Source organism: Megalops cyprinoides, chromosome 7, assembly GCF_013368585.1.
Source record: "Megalops cyprinoides isolate fMegCyp1 chromosome 7, fMegCyp1.pri, whole genome shotgun sequence".
Lineage (NCBI taxonomy): Eukaryota > Metazoa > Chordata > Actinopteri > Elopiformes > Megalopidae > Megalops > Megalops cyprinoides.
In genome coordinates this window covers 7,110,340-7,134,584 of record NC_050589.1, presented here as the reverse complement: position 1 = coordinate 7,134,584, position 24,245 = coordinate 7,110,340, and the positions used below count along the sequence as shown (strand labels likewise).

The following is a 24,245-nucleotide window of genomic DNA, read 5'->3' as shown; positions in this document are numbered from 1 at the left end:
CTCTATGGAAACAACAAATAGCATAAACTGTACTCGCTCGATTAATTAACAAAACCTATGATAGGTGCTACGCCCGGTGAAACGTGGTAATTAACCCGAGTAGTTCAGTGTGGAAGCTTTAGCGTAGCAGCTGGGAGCTATTTGTACCACGTGACAGGAGAGATGTTTCTCTCGCAGTAGCAGCCATCATTTTACTCAACACAAATCCACCCTAAATAAAGAAAGAAGCGGGGATAACCGAATAGTCATGGACTAGCAGAGGAATTATCGGGGAGTGACTGTTACCCACACTTTATGCGTTTCAGCTTTTATTTATCGATTTTAATTTTTACAGGTAAAGTAATATTAATCATTTTGACCCTTTTTTTAGCCATGCGTTTGTTTCTGCTCTAAATTAAGAGGTGTTTGTGTTTCGGCACAAGGGATTACTTTGTGCAAGCCGTTTGAAAGAAAACGGGCGTTAAAATATTTTTTTTAATGTTGAGTTTGATATTTTGAAGGCGAAATCGTTGCAATATTAAACTTGTCTGCCTCTTCGCGCGGCTTCAGTTGCCGCACTAATGTAATTCTGTGATACGTGGACTATTTAAACAGCGGTGCTTTCGGTGGCATTTTTTAGGACGCTGTTCGGCACTTATTGTTAGCTAAATATCTGAAGAGACAGTTTATGTCACGTGTACGCTGAAAAGAGTCCAGTTATACTTCTGCTGTTCAGTCTGTCTTTACATTCTGCCGGGCTTACATTCGGTGCATTGTGTAGGTTCGCTAAAAGTAAAAGAAGACGAGAGGTAAGGTTTCATGTTCTTCACTGATGCACTGTAGTCGAAACACGCGAACATGGCCACAGTCGATTATTCATTGCTCGGACATTTAGTTCAAACTTTTAAGGCGATTCGGCAAGTCAAATGATTATCCAAATATATTTTGAAGACTCCACACTTTGCAAAATAAGCGCGTTCTGCCAATTTTACTTTCGGTTTGGCAAAGCAGATGTATCAAATTGCATTTTGAAAATCGCTTGGCAATGCTTTGTGCATGTTGGATTTTGGGCTGAGTTCGTTTCAAACAAACACCATATGATATTATTGCTGACTGTGTTGCAATACTGGATGGTCTACATTTGTTTAGCTATGTTGCGAAACGGCTGTATCACCTTGTTTGTGCGTCTAAATTAAACAGGTTTGCCTTGTGAGCGAGTTTCTTGTCGAACACGGATGCGTTTTTTAATAACTGGCCAGAGAGCTTTATTTCGGAAAGGTCTGGTCGATGTTTTTAAATGGTTCTGCATTCAGGACGTGATTCGCTTGATGACAACATGCGATTATTGGCATTTTCGTTCACTTCAACGGCAAATTTTACACAATGGCAAGCTAAGTGCCAGCTTTCTTTGCTCAAACAGGGTTCATCGTGGTAACGTGGGGCATAATTCTACTTGCTGTTAACACTTACGAGGTGATGTTGCATCTCCCGAATTGTATGGCTTTATTCATGACTCTTAAAAATTAGATTAAAACGCACATAGAAGTTTTTACTTTTCGGTCGAACTCTTGCTCATCCAGATGCTGATATGCAAGCAGGGTGTCTTACTTCGTCCTCGGTTGTGCAAATGTATTTTAGTTAAGTGACCACCAGCGTATACGAATTATTTGACAGTAGATCCCTGGGGTACTGGTATTGCTTATCAAATCTACTAGCTGCTGACAAGGAAGTGGGTATTCCAAAAGCCAAGGAAACTCGGTGCGAAAGCATCAGATTTCACAAACGTATGTGCATGCATAGATAGTGTGGAGTTCCACGATACACCAGTTCTCCGTTGAGCCGCGCAACACATACCGTTCTGTTCCACCTGCGAAGCCGCGGGTGAGGCGCGAGACGAGGCTCACCCACGGGGAGAGCTTCAACGTGGCAGTTGCATGGATAGGTTGCAATGGATTTCTGCATGCAGGTAAAGGAGAAATCAATGTTTTGACAATGGGCAGCCTGTTTAAAATGGAACGCAAGGGGACAGAACTATCTCGTATTCTAATGTTGGGCGTTATCCTTCTCAAATAAGAAAAGAAATAAAATTATCGCATGTAGTGTAACGTGGCAATAAATAAAAATGGTTAATCATTGATCCTGGAAGAGGAACAGCAGGTTTTCCATGTGTCACCTTTTGTACAGTCACCGCACAAGTTTTAAATAATGTGTTTCCTCAAGAAGTGAAATGCCCTATTGGCAAGATTTCATTTGCCTTAACTGAATTTTAAACCACCCACCCCAAGTTCTTCTGTCAAGGCGAATACATAGTTTATGGACCCAGTCATGCTCTGGCACCATGCAGAAGACTTGCTTTGCCTCTGGTTGATGTCATATGTTGTTCATTCTGACAGCACATGGTGACATAAAACGTAAGTCATTTCTTTTAAGTACTGGGTATCATATAACTTAAAACTTGGCTATTAAGAGATTGGTACAGTGATACTATTTCAATCTAACATGTTTTAAGTAACTTGTCGACTCCGGCTTGGCAGCCAACGCTGATGCATGAAGGTGCTTCATGGTGATAAGGTGTACAGTGAGCAGCGTAGACTCGGATAGTTGGCACATCTGTATGTCAGCGCCGTACTATAGCAGCTGGTCTGCTTTGCTGAGTCTTGACTTCAGAACTCAGGAGATGAATTAGCCTTAGCGAGCGGCGCTCAGTTAGACTGAACCATGGAATGTGTGAGTCGGATGCTTTGGCGGGGACCGGGGCAGGAACCAATTGGCACAGGAAAGCGGAGGGGATGTTCTTGAAATCCCGCCTCGCGCAGCTGAGTCGTGTGGTGGGATGAGAGGGTGATATATTCAGTTCTCTGGGAAATGAGTCTTATAATACCTGGAAATGAGGAAGTGTGGTACCCGAAGTCTAGACAGCGAGACTGAAGTGAGCTCATGGTTAACCCCAGTCTTGTGAACAGCGTGTACACAAACACGTATTTCCAAAGAAGTCCATTAGGCAATGTTCCAAACTTAGGAACAGTGCATTGTGAAAAGTATTGTAATTGATTTAGTTTTAAATTGAACTGATATTCTTGAATGCTTTGACAACTTCTAATTGTCTGATATAATTCGTGAAACTCTCATTTTAGACCATTTTACTGATAAATGGCACTTTTTTGAAATCCCTGATTATTCTGTATGTCTCACTTGACTTTGACATCTGACTGTGGAGGGATATGGAGGGATAAACAAATTCAAAATTCACTGTGAATGATATGGATTTAAGCTGAATTTGCTTTCATATGAATAGTCTACCTATTTATTAGTGCACCAATAAATTCATTGTATTTGACTGAAGAGCCAAGTTTTGGGGGAATTATTCACATACAGTAGGTAGGACTCCCAGCTTTGGTCCATGCCTTTTATTCATTGTCATTCAAGAACAGACTTCTGGACAGTGGTGGGGATTATCTTATTTTGATATTCTCCTAACAAGAATCAGAGCGTGATGCGTCTCTGTACAAAAATCATCTGTTTTGCTCCAGCGCCAGAAAGGCCATGTCAGTTGCCTACATTTCAGTGGACAAGCTGTGTGAGAGCCAGTCCACTTAAGTGTAACATATCCAGGAATGTTCTCACCAAAGCAAATTAAATGTCTTAACTTGGTCACTACTGGATGTAAGGAAATTATGGTCATTTTCAAGTCCAGGAATAACTTGCCTGTTGGCCGTGTTGGGTTTTTTTTGTTGTATGGTCAAAATTACAGACTGTATTTACCAAAGGGGCCATTTGGGAGCTACTGTTTCTTCAGCAGCCCAACTCACAGGGAGCTGTCCGAACATGGAGAGGTATTGGAAATGATTAAAAATGCCCCGCATAGACTCAAATGAGACCCACCCACAGACATACTGTATAGTACCTTATTTCCTGTGGTGGTTTTAAAAGTCTCTCTCCTGATGATCCAGCTGTATATGATATAATAACTGCAATGATCTCTCCAACACAGTGGCCTGTAATTGGAATGAGAGGGAGCCAAGATCATTTTTCTCTCCAGTAACTAGGACATTTTACTGCTTATGCACTTGTTCAACCCAGCTGTCCCTTTAAGCTTATTGTATTTGAGTGTGCATTGCTTTTGTTTTCTGTCAGTTAATGCAGGTTTGCATGTGAACAGCCACCTCTATCAAAATGTTTTTTTGTGCCACTGACAGTACTATCTCACTGTGCAGTTCAGTTGGTGATTTAGCTGTCCTGACAGGGAGATTTAATGTACGAAACTTGCCGCAAAGCGTTCTAAGCCAGCATCAGTTAATGCGTTTCGAGTGTAGATTGCATGGCCTGTGTTTTGTCTGCTCTTAAGGTTGGTGTGAAAGCGAGCAGCGGAGTGTACCTGGTTTGAGTTAACTGCGGGCTCCCGGGACGCAGACAGGTCGGATGAGTTGGTTGCAAATGGTCCTTATCTTCTCTTGCAGAGAGCCTGAATGAATACCCCTTTGTGATTTACAGAGGAACGCTTGTCCACAGCAGAGCCGGGGCAAAACTGGAGGCTTTTCTTATTCTTGCTCTCACAATGGGGCATATTGTGCATTTTTTGAATCGATACCTTTTAAGCCTGTACGATTGGGTACCCTAGTCTTTTGGGTCGGTGCGGGCAGTTTGTTGGCAGCTGGCTGCATTGGTTGTTTAGTGTTGGGCGGCGTGAGATAACCAAGAAATGTGTTGTGTGTGTGTGCTGAATTCTGCTTTAATACGTCCGCAGTTGAGATGCTCATAGAGTTCCCAGTGAATTATGCTGATTAGGGTGTGTGTGTGTGTGAGAGCACTTGTGTAAGGTGCAGTGTTGTGTTGACAAACTCGGTGTAAAGGGTTGTACTGGTCTCACGACTACAAAGCTGATTACTGGGCACAGTCTACAGATAGTGTTATTTATAGGGCTCCCTAGTACAACTAGCGTGACCTGAGAGCACAAGTGTGGATCAGGTTCAGAATGCATTTTTTGCATTGGGGGGGGGCATCTGGTATTGCAAGGTTGCCATCCGCTAAATGGTAAATCGGCCTAAACTGAACTAACTGGTCCTTCCCTTTTGTGCCGTTGTTTGTCTTGGACTGAACCTGCATTTTGGCCCAGCAGCGGTAGGTGTGTGTACCTGAATGTGAAGGCACAGCAGTGGATGCAGCCAAAACACTCTGGAACTACTCTCCACTGTTGTCTGTGTGTACAGGTGTTTTATGTTTTTTCAGAAGGTTTCTAGCTGGCCAGGTAGGGGACTGTATGTTACCCTGGGTAGTCACCTTTGACCTGGGAGCAGTCTTCAGTGTAGCCAGACCAGCAGTTTGAGAGGAGCCATTTGTCTCTTGCTGAGAGGCTGTGAAAGGCCTTGTTATACATGAGATTCTGTCAAGGGGGTTGTTGGAGGAAACTGAAAATAGATCCTCACGAACCTCTCACCTCGAGTAATGTGTCGGAGGCTATTCTCTCCGGGGAGCATTGGAGCGCCGAGTGGAATCCAGCTATACAGGATTGTAGGCATTGTTTTATATTCAAACAACCTGCTGGATATTACTGAGGGGGAGAGAACTGAGTGTATCTACAGCGTAATGAATTACAGGGAAGATCTCGCCGCAAATCGACATGCCTGAGAGGGCATACAGAAGAACTGCTGACTTGTGTTGTCAGACTAGCCTGTTACATGGTGTTACCTGTGATCCTTATTTTTGTAAACCATCTGTCCAGCATGGGTTGAGATGAGCTTCTACAGTTCCCTCCTGCGCCTTTTCCAGGGATATATATATTACAGAAAATGTAACGGAAATAGAATTTCTTTGCTCCGTTTTAGCCTCAGACAGTGTAGCATTTCCCAGGCTGCAGTCTGTTCAACATTTCACTGCTTGTTCCAGGATATTCAGTTTCTGGCAGCTATAAATTGAAGTTAAAAATAGCTGGCATGAAGATTGTCAGACAACTCTCAACCTCTTTATAATGGACATCGCAAGGACCTTTTGTATAAGGTGTAAGAAAATGTACCTTCCAGTCAAGAATTCTAGTGTTGCTGAATTGAATTGATTTTAATTAATAGTAAATAAATATAATAATAATGGATATGAGTTGGTGTTTTATGTTTCACTCCATCATTAAGCCTTAGATCACAGTTGCATTTACGCAGTATTATTTAAACCATAAATAAAACAGTGACTTCCATTTTAGTACCTTAAAATTTGAAACATTAATTGGTACATTTCCAGTTATGTGGAGATTCTCTGTCATCCTCTCTCCTGCATTGATAGGTATGGATTACTGTGCACGATGTGAAGGGAGAGGACACTTGCTCGATATTCACGGCATTTCCAAATACCTGTGCTTATGCCCTGTATGCATTTCAGCTGTATTGGTTCAGTGCATGCTTTGGTATTTCACTCAGTATTACCGTTTCCCTCTCAAGCTTCTGAAGATGGTGTAACGAATTGATTAAGGCGTCTCGGTGGGTCTTAATCCTAGCAGAATTTCAAAATATTAAATGTCTTTTTGCTTGGTAAATTAGTTATTTAATGTTGTAACATTCAGTGCTATTGTATTTGAGAAAAAGGGGGGGAGGGTGTCTACATAGTTTGTTTGGATCAATTGTCATGCTCCTAAGCTTTTTTTTTTTTTTTTTTTTTTTGTCCTTTTTGTGGTGTCTGGTCTGGGCTTACAGGCCAGCTCACCTCTCTTCCTCCAGTTGTCTTCCAGTAATTGTACTATGAAAGGAAGGGTGTTCTCGCTGTCTACACGCACTTGCACATGTGCATGCTGTCTGATTGAGATTGCCCTCCTCCTCAAGCCCTCCTTCAGTTTTAGGAAAATTCCCAGTTTCGCAGCATTTGCTGATTGCATAAGCTTGCCCCAGCTCAGTCTAACTGCAGTGCACCTTAACTTTTGAGTAAAGAATTTAAGCAAATGTTCTGTTACTTCCACTGCAAGTTCGGCGGAGCTAAAATTTACAGAAAATGCCTCAAGAATCCATTTGCGAAATGTGAGCAAAATGTGAGTACATTTCGGTTACTTTGAATAAAGAACATTATTCCTTCCAAAAAGTTGGGGGGGGGGGGGGGGGGGGGGGACAGATTAAAAAAAAAAAAAAAAAAAAAAAATCTTTCCTGTGGGTGTATTTTCTACACTGACTCAGACTCCCAGTGACTGCCATGATGGATTAGTGCCCTGTCGTACCAGCTCTGGCCATCTGTCTGGCTGCCTGAACAATGTAAATCCTAATGATATCTCTGACAGTGGCAGCCAGGTCAAAGCAGGGCTGAAGTTTCTGTCTTGTAGGGCATATGTGGTTAGTTTTTTTTATTTATTTTTTTTTTGTAATTTTTTTAATTAGTGGAAGCTGCCCGGTTTAGATGTTGTTGTTGTCAGTGTGTTACTTGGAACTTATACACTGAAATATATGTTTTGAAAGTTCATTGCTTGGGGAAAACATCTTAACTTTGGAGGGTTTAGAGGTTTCAATGCAGATAAATGAAATGTGACATGGTGGACGCAACCACATCCCCTTCTGGTGGTTAGCTCAGTTTAAAGGGCAGAGGCATGATGGGAGTTTGTCCCTTTACTCAGGGGCCCCCTGTGCAGTAGCTGTCCCTCAGGCCCACCGTTGAGCCAATGTTGTGGTGTGAAGTCTCAGACATGTGGTAGCTGTTAACTTTTTAAAATGATTTCATCCTGAGGGTTTGCACTAATGTTAACACTGTTTGCAGCGGGGGATCACTCACAGCTTGTTTTTTTTTGTGGGAGATATTAAAAAGCCACCCCTGACCCCCCCCCCCCCCCCCCCCCCCCCCCCCCCCCAAAAAAAAAAAAGCCCCTCCTCCATCTACCAGAAAGGTGAAGGTGAACAAGTTGTAAGTTGATCTCTCGGAAAAGTGACTGATGTTTAGACTTGAGAAGCGGAGAATGTGAACGGCCAGGCTCCGCTAGTGAAACGACTGCTGGTGCCTGCCTTGAAAGAATCCACTGTACCTAGATCGGAGTTTGCGAGGGGTTACCATGGCAACCCAGTGTTTATCGCCACGCTCGGCACACTGGGCCCTGCTGAAGGTACTTTTCCCTCCCTGAGAATGAATGATCATTTTATTATTTTTTTACATGTCCCTCGTGGCTGACTGCTCTTGCTGACAGGTTTGGAACAATTCATGGCAGTTATGTAATACAGAAATGACTGACCTGTACTTAATGCTGACAGATGGTAACATCGAGTCCTTATTCTTTGAGATGTGTCATTCGCACTTCCACTTGGCTCAGTGTATTAAAATGTCAAGTGCATGATGGGTACATAGCCCTGCCAAGGATGACTTACAAGGGCTTTGCATGGCCAACAAAATGCTTTCCCTGAGTCTCTTTCCTTATGGAATGTAAGTTACTGGAGACTGCACATTTAAGATATTACTTAATCTCTCCGGTAGCTTCTTGACATTTTCCTTATGCTGCGGTATTCTACCCTTGTTCTGTGTGCAACACCACCTGCAAGGTCTCTTTCTGGCCAGGCATTGAACCACCTGACTGAAGTCATCAGTATCTTGATTGAACCAGTGTAACTTCACTCCCTTATTCAGGTGGTGTTTGTAATGTGAAGAGAATTAGAAAAACCTGTTTGACCGTGGTCCACCAGGAGCTGAACACTTTGGGGTGGAAATTTATTCTCTCCAAGGAAGTGTCCTATAACAGCTTGGCCATTAGTCCTTTCTCCTTTTTCCGAAGTGATGTCCATGACTTTTTTTTTTTTGTTTATTTAGTACTTGCTTGTAAGAAACTTTACTCCGTACAGGGCAAGGGATTCTCTCGAGGGTGAGCTCAAGTGAGTGCTAAACAAGGGGAAAAGTTGTAGTTACTGTAGAGTGTCAAACATTTTATTGCCTGTAGTGACTACTGCCTCATGTTTTATTCTTGGCCTGTGTGGTGCACCAACTGCAGATGGTACAACTACTTAATCGAAAGCATTCTTTTTGGCATGGCACAGGTCTCTGGGGTGGGAGATCTAGATGCTAGGTGGTTATTTGCTTCAGAATATTCCCTGGCAAGCTTGTGTCCCTGTTTCAGCAGTTCCAAAGCACTGGTCTTGAAAACTCAAAACAAGTCTGGTAAACTATATTATGTACAAAGACTTGCCTCTTAACAGCTTTGGAAAAAAAGTTCTCTGTATCTGTTTTTGAGGGTGTCAGGAGTGTTTGTTTCAGTTTACTGCAAGCTCACATGGCACAAATATGGGATGTGATGGTTATATGGAATGTGGTGGAACAGAAAAAGCATTGCTCTTATGGTAAAGTTATGGCAGGATTGCAGTTCTAGTGGTCCTGTGTGCATCTCTGTTTTTCTGAAGCATCTCTATGGTTCTGTGGTTGGGACAGTTTTCTCCAGCCCAGTAGTTTGAGTGCAGTGACTACTATGTTTTCTGCTGCTACGTGAAGTCTTTCCTCATAGTGCAGAGTGCGTAGAAAGGGTAGGTGTTCTGTTGAACTGTATCGGAGGAGAGTTGTTCATCTGAACACTCTGTGTCACTCATTCGCGTGATATCGCTACAGTGAAACTGAATGATTATGATGGAACCATCCAACAAAATGCAACAGTAAAAGTAGCTTAATGCTTGTCTGTGAGGGTGTTTTGTCTCCACTTGTTTTTGTGTTAATCAAAGCTTGAAGGAGTTTCTTCTCTGTGTGTTTTCACAGTATTCAGCTGAACTGGTTATACATCTTGGAACGAGTTTTTGGCCAGGTTGGACGTCGAAACTCGAATGCTGGTAATCGATAGTCTAAGCTGTGAGCGTTATATGTCGGCTTGTTTAGCTTGACATTTTAGTGTGTTGTCACATTGTTCAGAAATCGGGTCAGTGAAATTCCCCGTCTCAAGTAGGGTGTTGTAATTTTGTCTACGGTCCATGTGCGGTAGATTCACCTTTTTTGAGCATTTCATTAAGTAAAGCCATTGATTTTGAGATTTGTTTGCACAGTGTTGGTAAATAAAGCTACGGTTAACTCCCTTCTTCGGAAATTGGGCAGTGCGGTCGTGTTTCCTCTCTGGTGTTGAATCTTTAGCTTGGTTATTTATAGGGTGCATGGCAGGTCCCTGCCATGTTTTCAGGGGGAGATGTAGACCTGGTTGCTCCAGAAACAGGGAGGAGATTAGTTCAGTGTGGAGATTTTCCATGCTCCTCTGTACTTATTATTCTCTTTGGAATCCTGTAACTTCTAAAAAGAAAATCCAGAACAGGGCTGGATGCACTTCAGAATGACATCATCGGTATTGGGATCGTGTTGCTCAAAAAGGCTTTTCCTGCTGCATAGAATGTACCACCCGGGTGACTGCAAAAGAGGAACTGTTAACCCCTTATTTTGAGTTCATTGAGTAGGGTCAATGACATTGACAGGGTATTTTTTACATGGGCCTATTCTTAATGCAGTAGGTAGCTGTGAAGGTGACATGTTGGTTGTCCCTGGCCCTCTTTGACAACAGCTGTATACTGCAGACTGCCTGTCAGTTTTCAGTCAAACTGATGACACATACAGAGCCACAGGACTAGCTGAGATATAATTTGTGCACTTGCTGTTGGACAGGCTCATTATGGTGAATATGTTTTATGGGTAACCAACATTTCACATTGAAAATGTTACAGTACATATAGTTCCCTCACCACATCCTTCCCTGCTGCAGCAATACTGTGTGTCTCTTAATGTCACAAGTTCTGCGTTTTATTCTGCTGATATCAAAGTTTGTCCTCGGAGAGAAAATTTGCTTGCATGCGCGTTTCAGATGGTAATATTGGGTAATCTCCCCACACAGACGCAGATACAGTCACACACTCGCACACACGCACACTCTCACGCGCAGCTCTCAGTAGCCTCATGGGTCAGCTTGGTGATCAGCATATGACTCAGTGTTTACATTCAATAGTAAGGGCCAACGTTTTGAGAGACAATGTGATCAGTTGTCTTATGCAAACATAACCCGAGCAGCCAGTGTCTTCCAGAGAATATTCCCCCCTCCCCCTCCTTTTCCTTTTCAGACGCACCTGCTTGGTGTAAAATTACACCCAGTGCACATGCTCTCCACTGCCAATGAATATTCTGCTTACCCTAGCCAAGAATATCACACAAAACTAGCTGCTTCTGAGACTACTGCAGTCAACAAGCATTCCTTTGCCTGGAGATCCTCAAGGATGACAGTGTCATGCAATGCTCTGGTTACAGTTGCTATACAGCTGCTCACTAACTGAATACCCCTCAAACAAGGGCTTGAGGGCTACACACACACACACACACACACACACGCATGCATGAGCAAAAATAAGTGCTCCTTGTCGACATTTGAAAGGCGAGGTACCTGTTCTTCAGGTTCAGAGGTCGGCGTCTTGAAGCGCAGCAGTGTGGCTCATGTTATGTAAAGTGTGTAAGAATACAGACGTTAAAACGGTTATTTGGGTGACCTTTTGTGTTGCCTAGCTGTGTGGGGACTAAATGATTATGTAATAATCACTAAATGATTGTTAAAACCACCAAAAGAGCTGGATGCCTCTGAAGTTTCAGAGAAAGGCAGGCTGGAGCAGTGAAGCAACAAAGCATTTTTCAGCAAAAGTGAACCTTTCAGGTTCACTGCTAGCAGTTTGGTGTTCCTGATGTTACTATAACTTAAATTTATGAAACTGAGAACATTAACTGAGGGACTACATAAAGCACTGTTCAATACCGTTTCTGATGTGGTCCATGCTGAAGGCTTTGTTTGTCATTTTTTGTGGTTGATGATTTTAATCATATTTGTTAGTCTTGGTGAGCTCTTGGTAGAGTAACATTTCACTGATTCCAGTACTATCAGGGCTGATAATGAGAACTGCATAGCCAAGCTTTGCTGCTAAGGGAAGGCAATAAGAGGTGACATGCTCATGAATACCAGCCTTTGCTTTAGGATTGCTCTCTTACGGGTTATACATATGTCTGCCGTACACTGACATTGCATAATGTTTTCAGTTCTTTTTTTTTTTTTAGCTATATGCCAAAGAAAAATAAAGGGATTGCAGGAACTGAAATGTCGATGTGTACCAATTTGGATCTGTGCACCACGCCACCGACATGTTTTTTAGTAAACTATCATATGGCGAGTGCAGCTGGAGAATTGAGCCTTCCCTTGCATCCCACAAGGCCGCCTTTTCGGCTGATTGCTGGGCTGAGGGCGGCGTGTGGCTCTCGTTTTGTCTGGCCACGGAACGGCGGCGGCGGCGGCGGCAGCAGACCGTGGGTTGATGTGTAATCACGTGCCGACCGCATCCCGTCCCACGAATGGCAACGGCGTGGCACCTGTTTCGGCCTGGCACCCCACCCAAGGACGGGGGGGGGACCAGTTTAACCTGTCTAGCCAGTGGAACAGTCAGGCAGGAGGTGTTCATCACTCTCTCAGCCCCGGTGGAGCGAGCTATGCTGAGCTGTTGGCGTTTACGGCACAGCCAAACCCCTTTAATCCAGGGTTAACCCGAGTCCGCGCACACCCCCCACCCCCACGCTGCCAAGTGTTAAAACTTGTCCTATTCAACCTGGCCTTTTGTGGCGAGGCGTTTATTTTCCGCTCTCCTCGAGCTCATAATACAAAACGTTTTTGGTGTAGAAATTTAATCCTGGATCAAAATGTGCTAATTGGAACCTGTACACACAGGCTGCCTCCTCTGTCAGGCCCTCAGAGGGTTGGTTTGAATTCAAATGTAGAGATTTAGGATAGGTGTAGAAAATTCCTGTCTGCTCAGTGCCGCATTAACAAACCTAGCAACTTGCGGCCAGAGTAAGGGCAGCATCTCTGTGACTTATATCCTTGATCTATGATCCTAAATGTGATTTAAACTTTGATCGATGGTCAGTTACCCTCTTAACTCTATTCTGCGCTTACATCTGCTGGCCAGATGTTTCAGACTCCAGAGAAAAACTGTCCAAGAGCACGTTCTCAGACTGTTGATTTGTTGTCTGTCATTTTATTGGGCCTCTCCGGCCTGTGCATACCAGGGAGAAATGAAAAATAATCTACTATCTTTTAATGCTGAGCTGGAAGCCAGCAATAGCACTTTCACTGTCGTTCTTACATACAGACGCGTGTTGAAGTGGATTGTGAACAACCTCTGTATACCCCGGCTCCCCTTGTTCTTGACAGCCCCCCCCACACGGTCAGCAACCCCATAAAGGGGAGACTGTAATGTTACTTCAGTCTTTGAGTCTTCAGGACCGAAAATGTGCAAGCGGGACGTTGACCAGGAGAGCGCAGGGGACAGAAATGAGAGGGACAGCAGTTTGCAAATCACAGAGCGGGGACGAGAGCGCAAAGTCCACCGAGAGCCCCGCTATTTGCATGAGGATTAAATGTGGGCTCGCCGGTCCAAACAAAAGACGCTAGTGTTCCCCCCCCCTCGAGGTCCTGCACATCCACCGAACCCATTCCGCATCTCAATCAGCCCCCAAAACGGCGGGCCAACACCCCCGACCAGCTGCAGGATTGTGGCCTGCAGACACCTTAAAAAAAAAAAAAAAAAAAACCCTTTTTAAAGATACAACATGCACCAGGAAAAAGTGAGAGCTGGGTGCTTTCTTTTAAAGAAGTGAAATTGTTTTTGTTGTTTTTAGATATTAAGAAATGAAGTTGCACATGTTATGTTAGTGCCATTGAGTGCATCGTATCCGTTTTTTATTGTCTGTTATGTTTTAAGATCTGCATGCATCAGATGAAACAAATGTAGCACCACACCGAGTGCAGACAGACCCACAGTGTGATCGTTACAGTGCAGGCAATCCCCCCCCCTACCCCGCCTGTACCTCGGAACCGTCTGTCCTGCAGTTATTAATCGACAAGTGTTCACCAGCCAGACAGCCACACATTCCTGCAGCCTGAACTCACCGCTGCTGTTGATCTCTCCTCAGAGAGCCAGCTGTGGCTTTTCTCCAGTGGCCTTGCCCCCCCCCACCCCCCCACCCCAAATGATCTCTCATATTTCACTTTCCTTGTAATGTACATGTGTATAAATTCCTTCCCAAATTAATTTTGTTGTCTTGCGTCTAAACGTCAAACTGAAACACACTTAAACATAGTAGACTGGGGAGTCGGGGGGGGGGGTGGTTGCAGGCGCTGGGGGGAGAGGAAACGGTTAAACCCGGCACGGAGAGTGTGCAAATTAACATGTTTCATTTTCTCCAAAGGCTGGACAGACATTGAAAAAAAAGGATATTGTTTACATTCACAAACTCGCCACCCACTGCTTGCTTTTCCTTCCCCTCTGTTTGGCTGTCAGTGGAAAGACATGACCCATTTAAATGTCTGTTTACTCGCATTAGAGTGGGGGCCAAAACGCTTCTCAATGAACTCTTGTCTACAATTCAATTAGAGCCGGGCCCTACAGCAACCCATTATTTCCGTAACTGTTTGTGTTATGAAGTTCCCACTACGTGAGAGCCACATGTGCTGTTAGATGTGATGGAGGTTGCACCTGACAGTATGTTCATTTATTTGCAGACCAATTACAAAAAAAACACTTACATCTGCATGTACTGCTTTGTTTGTACATTTGTGGCAATGGGTTTTAATGTAGAAATGGCAATCCATGTTATTTAGCCACTGTAGTATTTTTGTAAAGCTCAGTGCTAAAGGGTTTGGAACTAATAAATCTGGAACAAGATACTCCAACACCTACTAGTTCTGTTACGCTAGTATAAATGAAATCAGGCAGGGGGCAGAGGGGTTGTTGTTGGGGGGGCAAAACCAAAGTTTTTGTTTCTGCCAAGAGTTTGTTCCTCCCGACCTGCTTTTCTGAATGAGAGGGAATACAGTATATAATTTTTGAATTATACATCTTGAGTTACGTGTTGCCAGCATAGTGGTTGCAAAATTAGCTGAACTCATGCTGTGGAGCGCGACTGTATTTTTTCCACTCTGTTGATGTGTGAAAGTGGTAATGTGGCTGTGCCGTGGGGTTAGTCGAGGTAAATTTGTACATATTGAAGGACGCCGTTGTGGGGAAGTGCGGGCCGCCCTGTGCTCATCTCTGGGGAGGTCTCTGAGGAGTCGTGGGTGATGTCCCTCCATCCCAGGACGGTGAGGTGTCACGTTTTGCCCGTCTGCATCTCGCCGTTCACAGCGTGGAGCATTTTGTCCCAGTGGCCCTCCGTCCCTGCCAGCGTGGCTGCTGGCCGAGTTTTGCCAGTTGTGGTTTCCTTCAAAAAGACACAGTTGCATAGTTTTATATTTTTAAAGCCAGACATTTTAATATTGGCTTTCCTGTTATCTTCAGGCTAGACAAGCTCATAAAAGGAAATGGCTGAACATTCTATTTTTCCTATTTTTTTTCGTATTTCCTAGTATTGCTAGGAGTTTGTTTGTGTTTTGGAAGGGTATGGTAGTTTATTAACTGAAATGGAGTCGCATGAGGCAGGAAGAATATAAAAACTATACTGATAGTATGAGTGCACATAGAAAGGCAAGGACTGTATTTGCAGTTGAGAAATCTCCTGTTCCTTCCACCCAAATGCCAATGGTACATATGCACGTTGGAGAAAAAATTCCGCAGTATGCACAGGTAGATTCAATGTAAGCCATAAAATGCGACCTATGTAAGGTATTTAATTTTTCTTAAAATATTGTTAGTTATTCCTTTTTGATGAATGAATGTAACCTTTTTGTTTGTGTCTGTATGCCACTAGCCTGCTGAAATGCTGGTCATGTCTCATGAAAACTGAAAGACAACAACTGTACAGAACTGTACAGAAGAGCAGAATAGGCCTACAGCTCGCCAAAGTTTCTGTTTATGCCTTGAAGTCATCAAAAAGTTTATGTAAGAATTAGATGCAATTTAGAAAAAAAAAAAAGATGCAAGGCAGTTTACAAATATAGACTGTAACCCACAAATATAGACTATAAGGTGAAGCTATATATAAACTTTGTCAGTTCACACCACTTTTTAGTTTTTAAAAGTGATAATTCCTTTTTGAAAATGGTGGAATGTGGTTTTTTTATTTTTGCTTTTTTAATGTATTTATTTATTTTAACTAGTACCAAATCAACTTGGAAATATGTTCTCTCCCCATCCACTGGTGCTAATGTATTTGAATAAGATTTAAAATACACCATTAAAATCTTCCTCAGATGCCCCCTTTTTAATGCAGAGACTATAATTGCTCTTCTGGGCATAAACCTTGAGGTTTTTTTTCTCTTGTCTGCCTAGCAGCTTCTCACTTCAGTCAAGCTGTCAGACAGTTGGAAAGTGAAAGACAAGCACATTTCTGTGAAGCGGAATGGCACTGCCATCAACGTTGGCTGTGTAGAGGTGATGCATGCACCATGGCCAGGCTGCAGACTGAATGCGTTAAAGCTAACTAATTTGTGCTTTCTGCATTGGGACAGTTGTGTCCATGTAGACCTGCCTACCTGTTTATTAGTAACAAATAATTGGACAGTGCTTGCTGTTTGTTGTGCCGAGTTGTCAAGCATTAAATTACACGAGTGTTCAGGTGACACAGTTCCACTTGGAAATGCCCAGTTCCACTCCGGATGGAATTCCAGTTCCATTCAAAAACGGAAATTCCATTTGGAGAAAAGTCAGTCCTGCAGTTCTGTCTGTGATTCTGTGATTGTGGAAAAGTTCATGCTCGAGTTATACATCACCTGAAGTAGGCAAATAAAAAAAAATGGTGAGGCTCTGGTAAGTGCAATACCACACTCCATGCCATGGTCTTCAAGATGTGTAAGGGAGTAAAGGAGACCTGTACAGTGTAAGAGTGGCCCATCTAATGAACCAGTGGTTGGTAAATACATTTCTGATTTATACATCAATTTCCTTTGTTTTAGGGATGTTTACAATCCATTACATAATTGGCATAAAGGGTCAAATGACCAGCACATGTCAGGAAATGCTCAATGGAAACTCATAGATGGCAATTGTGTGTCCTATACAATGTGCTGAACCTTGCACTGATGACTGTGCATTTGCAATGACTGTTGCAAAAGCTCTGTAGACCTGATTTGTGAGCTCATTGTGAATCAGTTCCTGTTTGAATGTGTCCAGCATATTTCCATGAGTGTGTTTGTGGCTGTATGCATCATGTTGCACTTGTTCACAAAATGTTTATGCTTAAACCATTTACATTTCCAGTACATGGAACCTGTTTCTGATCTTAAAATATCACATCTATGTCATGTTCAAAACACTAATGTTAAGGCTGCTACAGTAATCTGACTTGTGTCCAGTAGGAGTGGACAGGAATATGCATAATCAGGCAGGAGTTTTCTCGCTGAATAGATGCTGACTCAGTGGTCAGATGAATGTTGTCAAAAATCCAGTAACTTAAGTGAAGCTAAAAAAAAAAAAAAACGCCTCCGGCAGCCGTAATGGCTATAGTTTGTCTGAGAGTGATGAAGAGTATTTCACACGTCATGTCTTGGAGCTGTATTTGTCATGGCAGGACGTGACCAGGGACCCGGTCCCAGACCCGTGAAAAGCAGTTTGCACACTTCACAGCCTTCACGTCTCTCCACAGCCATGCGAACACTGCAGACATGCAAAAAAACACATCTGCCTCCTATGCTGGGTGTTCCCTCAGACTTGACCTAATTTATGCACACCTGTGGACTGTGACCAATATATGATCAAACCCTGTGAAAGCAGGCAATACCATTATATGAGGGAAGAAAGAATAGTACGGTATAAGTACAGCACAAAGTCATATGTACGCATGGTTCTTCCCATTGACTCCGCTAAATGCATACAAAGATTGATTTTTAGGATTTATCACAGTGTGTTCATTCTACAGTTAAAAGTCCAACACCAATGTGTGTTTCTCCACCCACCTTCATGGATTAAGTGCTTTACCCTCACACCACACCTGAGCATGTTGTGTGGAACACAGTCAGTTACTCCATGTAGGGCTTTTAGCCATTCTGCCTTGAAAGCCTAATAAGCGCGGGCAGCATCCTTTTAGATGAAGTTCTTGGGTAAGGTCTTGCACACCAGGACTTTGGAGCATTACAGAACAAGGATGCATTTGATGGACCACGGTTTATGGAATCAGTCACACTGCCTTGTAATTGAAGCTTTATGTATAGCCTACATTTTACTACTTTTTGACGGCGATGACGAAGGATTCTTTTGTCCCCTGATTTTTAAAGGCAACCTTTTTCCACAGCCTCACTGAATTTGCACCGTTTTAAAGCAGTGATTGCTGCTGCCACTAGGCTTAAACAAAACCAGGGGAAACACTGAGACTGTTATGAAACACCCGGGTAGCGTGTCCTCCACTATGTGAAGCATGTAGTCATCCATGCATCTCCACAGCATTACTGTCAGTTTTACGACCATGTGACTTTCAGGGTGTAACCGCAAGGGTCAAGATATAGTTAGCACCATGTAAGGAGAATTGCATGTTTGTTCATTTTTTGAGGTGCTTGCTGTCTGGGCAATGATTAGAAAAGAGGAGATTGGTAAAATATTTTTCTTGTTTTAATGATTAACTTTGAGCTTCACTTTGCATTTTTCTTTCCTCTAATCTCCGCAGGTGGGCTTGACCAACACGTGTTGACCTAGTTTCCTAGCAACAACCGACACCGTGAGGACGGGGTAGCCGCCTGATTGGTAGAAAAAGCCGCTGCTGTGGGGGAGGGTCCACAGCTTTGGATTTTTTTTTCTTTTGGTTTTTTTTTTTTTTTCCTTTGAGGCGGGGGGAAAAAAGAGCGCTCTTAAATCCACCCAGAGCATGGGGCAGAAGGTTCCAGGAGGAATCAAGACAGTTGACATGCGGGACCCGGCGTTTCGGCCGCTGAAGCTGGAGCTGCAGGCCCTGGCCTACACCAAGCCGGCCCGACTGGACATGCTGCTGGACATGCCTCCGGCCAGCCAGGACGTCCAGGTCCAACACTCCTGGAACAACGACGACCGCTCCCTCAACATTTTCGTCAAGGAGGACAACAAGCTGATATTTCACCGGCATCCGGTGGCGCAGAGCACGGATGGCATCCGGGGCAGGGTGGGCTACACACGGGGACTTCACGTCTGGGAGATCAGCTGGGCCATGCGCCAGCGGGGCACCCACGCGGTGGTGGGCGTGGCCACGGGCGATGCCCCCTTGCACTCCGTAGGGTACACGGCGCTAGTAGGCAACAACGGCGAGTCCTGGGGCTGGGACCTGGGCAGGAATAAACTGTACCACGACGGCAAGAACCAGCCCAGTAAAACCTATCCCGCTTTCTTGGAACCAGACGAGACCTTTATCGTACCCGACTCCTTTCTAGTAGTTTTGGACATGGACGAGGGGACGCTAAGTTTCATTGTGGACGGACAGTATTTGGGAGTCGCATTCAAAGGACTTAAGGGCAAAAAACTGTACCCTGTAGTGAGCGCTGTTTGGGGTCACTGTGAAATCAGAATCCGGTACATTAACGGACTCGACCGTAAGTACTTCCTTCAAGTCCAATGCCTTAGTCTGTCTCATGAAGGGGGGGGGGGGGGGGGGGGGGGTTGTGTTTAGGGTGCTAAATTTTTTAAAGACCACCTTGTCCCTACTGCTATTGCTATTGCTATTGGTCCTGTTCGTAGATGGTCCTCATGGTTGGTGTCATGTGTTGTGTGGGCTGTGAGGAGTCATGCGGCTAACGTGTGACTCGATGTAGAAGTGAGGACGGCGGCGCGAACCGGCTTAGCCCTGTCTGCAGTGCAGAACGCACCACCGCTGTGTCAGATAGGTGGACCTACACAGGAAAATATTTCCTTATTCCAGTACTCTCAGGGGAAGAAAAAAAAAACATTTCTACAAATGCTCAGAAGCTGAGATTACAGTTTGTAAGTATTACAGTTCTTGCCTTGATTCTCGCTAAACCCAGGCATAGTACAATCTGCAGTAAGCCTCAGCAGGCCGTGAAAAGAGTGACTTTGAGTGCTCTGTTCTTGTTCCAGAGCTGTTCTCACAGCTGCCAGTGTAGTAATCTTGTGAATTAGTTTACTGTACCGCAGGCCTGATAACGGCCTATTATATCATCGTTTACCTTTGCACCCCAGCCGGGAAACTTGCGCCAAGTGCGACAGCCGCTTGCATATGCTGTAAATTTTCTCTTCATGGAATGATCGCAGTAAATTCCATCACTGGGTTATCATTCTTTATTTTCTGAAATTGGCGCATTGGTGCAAATACGTGGTGCTAGCGATGTATACCTGTGTCAGGGCACTCTTTGTTGCTCATTTAGTACAGTGCACTTTGTCCATTCACGCAGTATGTTTTTTTTTTTTTTTGTCCAAAATGAAGTAAGATTTTGCCTTTTTATGGGAGATTAACCTAGCTAGTATGTTCTGGGCGTATATGAATCAAATGCGAGCCCCATAAACTTGGAATCAATACAGTATTTAGTACTGGAATGGCCTAGCTTATAGTGCTGTTTGCTGAGAGACTGAATGATCTTCAGTGTGGAAAAGGAATCACCAACAACCTGTTTGCTGTTGACAGCAAATGCATCCTTGCAATTGGCCTCTTCCTGTGCTATGATTATGAAATGTGTTTTCCATACATAAAATATAGTATTGTGTTTGAATCTGGCCATGATATGAAAAAAAAAGTCCAGTATATTTGATTCATCAATTGACTGTATTGACGCTAGTGAATGTTTAAGGCGCAGCCTCTTGTGCGTGTAAACCGATAAAGCGAATGCTTTGAAGAGTCGCTGACAGGGCTCTAAAAACGAATTGCACGTCTGGTGCTCCAGCCTGATAGATTGGAGGCATCACCCATTTCAGTGCTGCTCTGGAGGTGTCTTTGTTCTGCTGTCCTGTTTTGTCAGTTTCCACCAGCCCCCCCCCCTGCTATCGATCACATTTACCTGCGGCAGTCAGGGCTGATGGATTGGGACGTATAGCCCCAAGGGGGAGGGCTGATGGGTACTTGGTCCTCTCTCCGCCACTGTGACAATGAGGGGCCACTCGCTCACCCGCGGGACGAGTGTGCAGTCCTGATAAATCACTGTCACCTTCCAGAGTGCACCGCAAAGCTGGTGTCGATGAGGAGTGGAACGGGGGGGGGAGGGGGGGGTTATTCACATACTGCTGTGTGTGAATCTACAGTCACCTCACTGATACATCATCACTGATATGCCGTGTGTGTGTGTGTGTGTGTGTGTGTGTGAGTGAGTGAGTGTGATGTAACTGCAGAACACATACAAGGATTGCCTTTGTACATTCAGTCCATATGACCCTTGGCATACTCAGCATGTATGACCTATATATATATATATATATATATATATATATATATATATATATATATATATATATATATGAGATGACTGTGAAAAGGATTTTTTTCTGAGCTTTGAACCTCCTATATGTATAAAGAAACAATGGCAGGATCTGACCTGCATTTTAATGAGGGCTGTAGACGGTGGCTCTGCCCGGTGCAAATATAAAGCCCTCCGCTGCTGACATGGTGGCTTTTGGGGCATGTAGACTCCATTGCTAATGTTGGATCCTGGTAATCAGCATTAGGGGGGAAATGGTAGTCTGCTAGTCCAGTGAGGCCACCACAAGCATGCACTTTTGTTTAGTTAGAGGTAGTCTGTGCCCTAAAAGTGCTTTTCATCCAAACCAGTGAAGTGCAACTACTTGCTGGCGTGATTCTCGGCACTCAGACAGAAGGAAAGGCTTGATTTTGTGAGGCGGCTGGAGGTTGAGTGAAGCAGGGTGGGGTGGTTGTTTTGACGAAGATCTAAACCACAGGAGAGAAGGATCGCTAAAATGTTACAGTAGTGTGACACAGCAACTCAGGATACAGGTGTTCCTGTGTTTTTTTTTTTTTTTTTTTTTTCTTTTTCTGGGAAGTTTTTCCCCTTTTCCTCAGTAGAAGGCTGTGAGAGCTACTGGCCTTTATGACCCAGCTTTGGCTGAGTGAGATGTCTGTTATGTCAGAATATGTGTACTATGTTTCCTTTTAACAGATCTGGACGCCCACAGCGGCGTTAGTTAGCACGTCCTGAGTTTAAAGTAACATTTTCGGAGGGTGATTCAGATGTTGCTGTGACGTGCTGACAGACTGGTCAGACATTAGGGCCTACCTGTCTCCGCCGCCAGTTATTCAAACCGAGGTCACAGATGTCTGACCTTGAATAAACATTTGCGTCTTGACACAGGCGGCCGCGTTTGGGAACAAAAGGCCATAACCCCCCGAACGGGTTTTGTTGAGTTTAGTCTGGGCAATCCTTTGTTGGGCTCAGTCGTCCCAAGAGTCATTACCCACAGTGCTTTGCGTTTTGCTGCATTTGTGTTTTAATGGCTGTTCTGAGTATTCATTTCCTACATTGTGATGTGAATCCTTACAAGGAAGCCTTTGAAGTGGTGCTGTAACAGACTTTTTTTTTATTTGTGGAACAAAAAGCCGTTTGGTGTTCCAGAACAAAGTAAACATGATATTTAGCTGTTAAATGGTTAAATATGTTACTAGTTTCTTCTCACCATTTGGGTTTATCCATTAGTTTACAAGCTTTTACAATGGACATTTAAGAAGACATATATTCAAAGTAAGAAATTCAACTTTCCTTTTGAATTGGAATAATTTGTTCATTCCCATTCTGGAAAATGGATTCATTATTTCTTTTCTAGTTTAAAATAACTATATATATGAAAGTGAAAGCAGATGCATGGGGAAACTATAATCAAGTTTGTTGTAACTGTTGGGCAAGATAAATAATACTTAGCAGTGTCGATTTTACTAGCTCAGAAGAAAGGTCATTTCTGAGCCTGTCATCACAGGAGTGTTTGTTGAATTTGAAATGTCACTCCCCATCCATTTCCAGCTTAAGCCCTTTGAGAGCGGTATTTCAGTTTGCTCACCATTTCACAGAGAGACTCAAACTTGTCATTGCAGCTTTCTTACCAGAGGGATTATTTCCAGGCTTATAAAGCTGCTTTCAAATGGGCACAAGGGGTTGGTTTCACAAAGACGAGATGACTTGAATACCATATCAGCTCGAGCTCCCATGCTTACCCCTGCAATGTTGTGCTCATGGATTTCCTATTGATGTCTGCTCCATTTCTAAGCACTCTCTCCTCTCCTCTTCCTCCTCTTCCTCTTCCTCACAGCGGAGCCCCTGCCTCTGATGGACCTGTGCCGCCGCTCGGTCCGAATGGCGCTGGGGAGGGACCGGCTCAGCGAGATCCACGGACTGCCCCTGCCCGCCTCCCTTAAGAACTACCTGCTCTACCAATGATGACTGGGGGGGCGTGTGCCCCTGCTTTCTGCTCCCCCCCGCAGAACGGGCCGACGGCATGGCGCTCTTCCTCCCGAACTGTTCGAGCCGTCTCCACAGTGACACCTTTTATCGGATCCGGTTTGTTTCAGTCGTCCCCCCCACCCCCCTTCGCCACCGCACCACCACTCCACTGACTTGGGCTGTTTTTACTGCTCGGAGGACACTTGTAATCCCTGTATGAAATGCTTACAGTTGTGACCTCTCTTAAGATCTGCTAGATTTATCAATTTTTTTTTTTTTTATTTTAATGAATTTTATTTTTTTTCTTGTCCTGGCTTGCTTTAAACATGTACTGGAAGTATTTATAGAGGTGCACCGAACGTTTTCTGTGTTGATGAGGACCCTGAAGACCGAGCAGGCCGTCCATGTGATTCTGTCTGTGTGTTGACTTTTTAATGGGTTTCGTTGAACCCGATAGAGGGCTATGAAATGGCCTCTTTTAAATGAATGCATGATCATCTCCTTCTCCCACTTTTTAAAGAGAAACTCCTTTTGACAAGACACATCTAATTTATGGATTTTATGACAATGACTTTTCTTCTGATGGCTGACCAATAACTGGCATTTTTTTTTTGATAGAGGACTTTGGTGCTGTCAGTCAACTTAATTAAGACTCAAGACCAACTGGCACTTGACCTAAAATACTCCTCCTTTCGTTGATGCTGATATTCGGAAACGTATCATGTAAAAAGTCACCTGTATTACCAAATGGCGTTGTCAATCAGAATGAACCTTTTAAAAATCACCTGTGGGTTTCGCCATGGTTCTTGTTTGTCATCTTGTCAGATTAAAAAAAAAAAAAAATGTAATTCTGTAATTCGACTGTAAAATGGATCCTCTGCTCCCTGCAGTCATACATGTAGGCTGTTTCGCTGTTTGTTGAGTACTGCTGCGTGTTCTTGGGGGCAGCCCGGACACTCACCACACACACCACATACGCAGATATCTGTGGCTTCAGTGTAGCTGAGGAGCTGGTTCCCCTCTTTGTCTTCAGGAAGCACAAGGGTTTGTGTCT

The 24,245-nt window shown here is 43.9% G+C and overlaps 1 protein-coding gene across 3 annotated transcripts; it reads left to right on the top strand.

Annotated features, from left to right (window-relative positions):
• The first annotated feature begins 215 nt into the window (after positions 1-215).
• On the top strand, positions 216-24,034 carry LOC118781162 (SPRY domain-containing SOCS box protein 1-like). 3 transcript variants are annotated; one of them, XM_036534073.1, is made up of 3 exons: positions 216-334; positions 18,502-19,393; positions 23,061-24,034. In XM_036534073.1, the coding sequence occupies exons 2-3, from the start codon at positions 18,700-18,702 to the stop codon at positions 23,186-23,188; spliced, it is 822 nt and encodes a 273-aa protein (XP_036389966.1). In that variant the 5' UTR covers positions 216-334; positions 18,502-18,699; the 3' UTR covers positions 23,189-24,034. The 3 variants fall into 3 exon arrangements, with proteins under 3 accessions (XP_036389966.1, XP_036389968.1, XP_036389967.1); XM_036534075.1 differs by lacking the exon at positions 216-334 and adding an exon at positions 743-788; XM_036534074.1 differs by lacking the exon at positions 216-334 and adding an exon at positions 1,205-1,945.
• The last annotated feature ends 211 nt before the right edge of the window (positions 24,035-24,245 follow it).

Excerpts from the sequence above, each read along its gene's own strand:
- LOC118781162 (XM_036534073.1), top strand. The coding sequence starts at position 18,700 with ATGGGGCAGAAGGTTCCAGGAGGAATCAAGACAGTTGACATGCGGGAC. Across the intron at positions 19,394-23,060 it reads GTACATTAACGGACTCGACC|CGGAGCCCCTGCCTCTGATG; the intron begins GTAAGTACTTCC and ends TCTTCCTCACAG.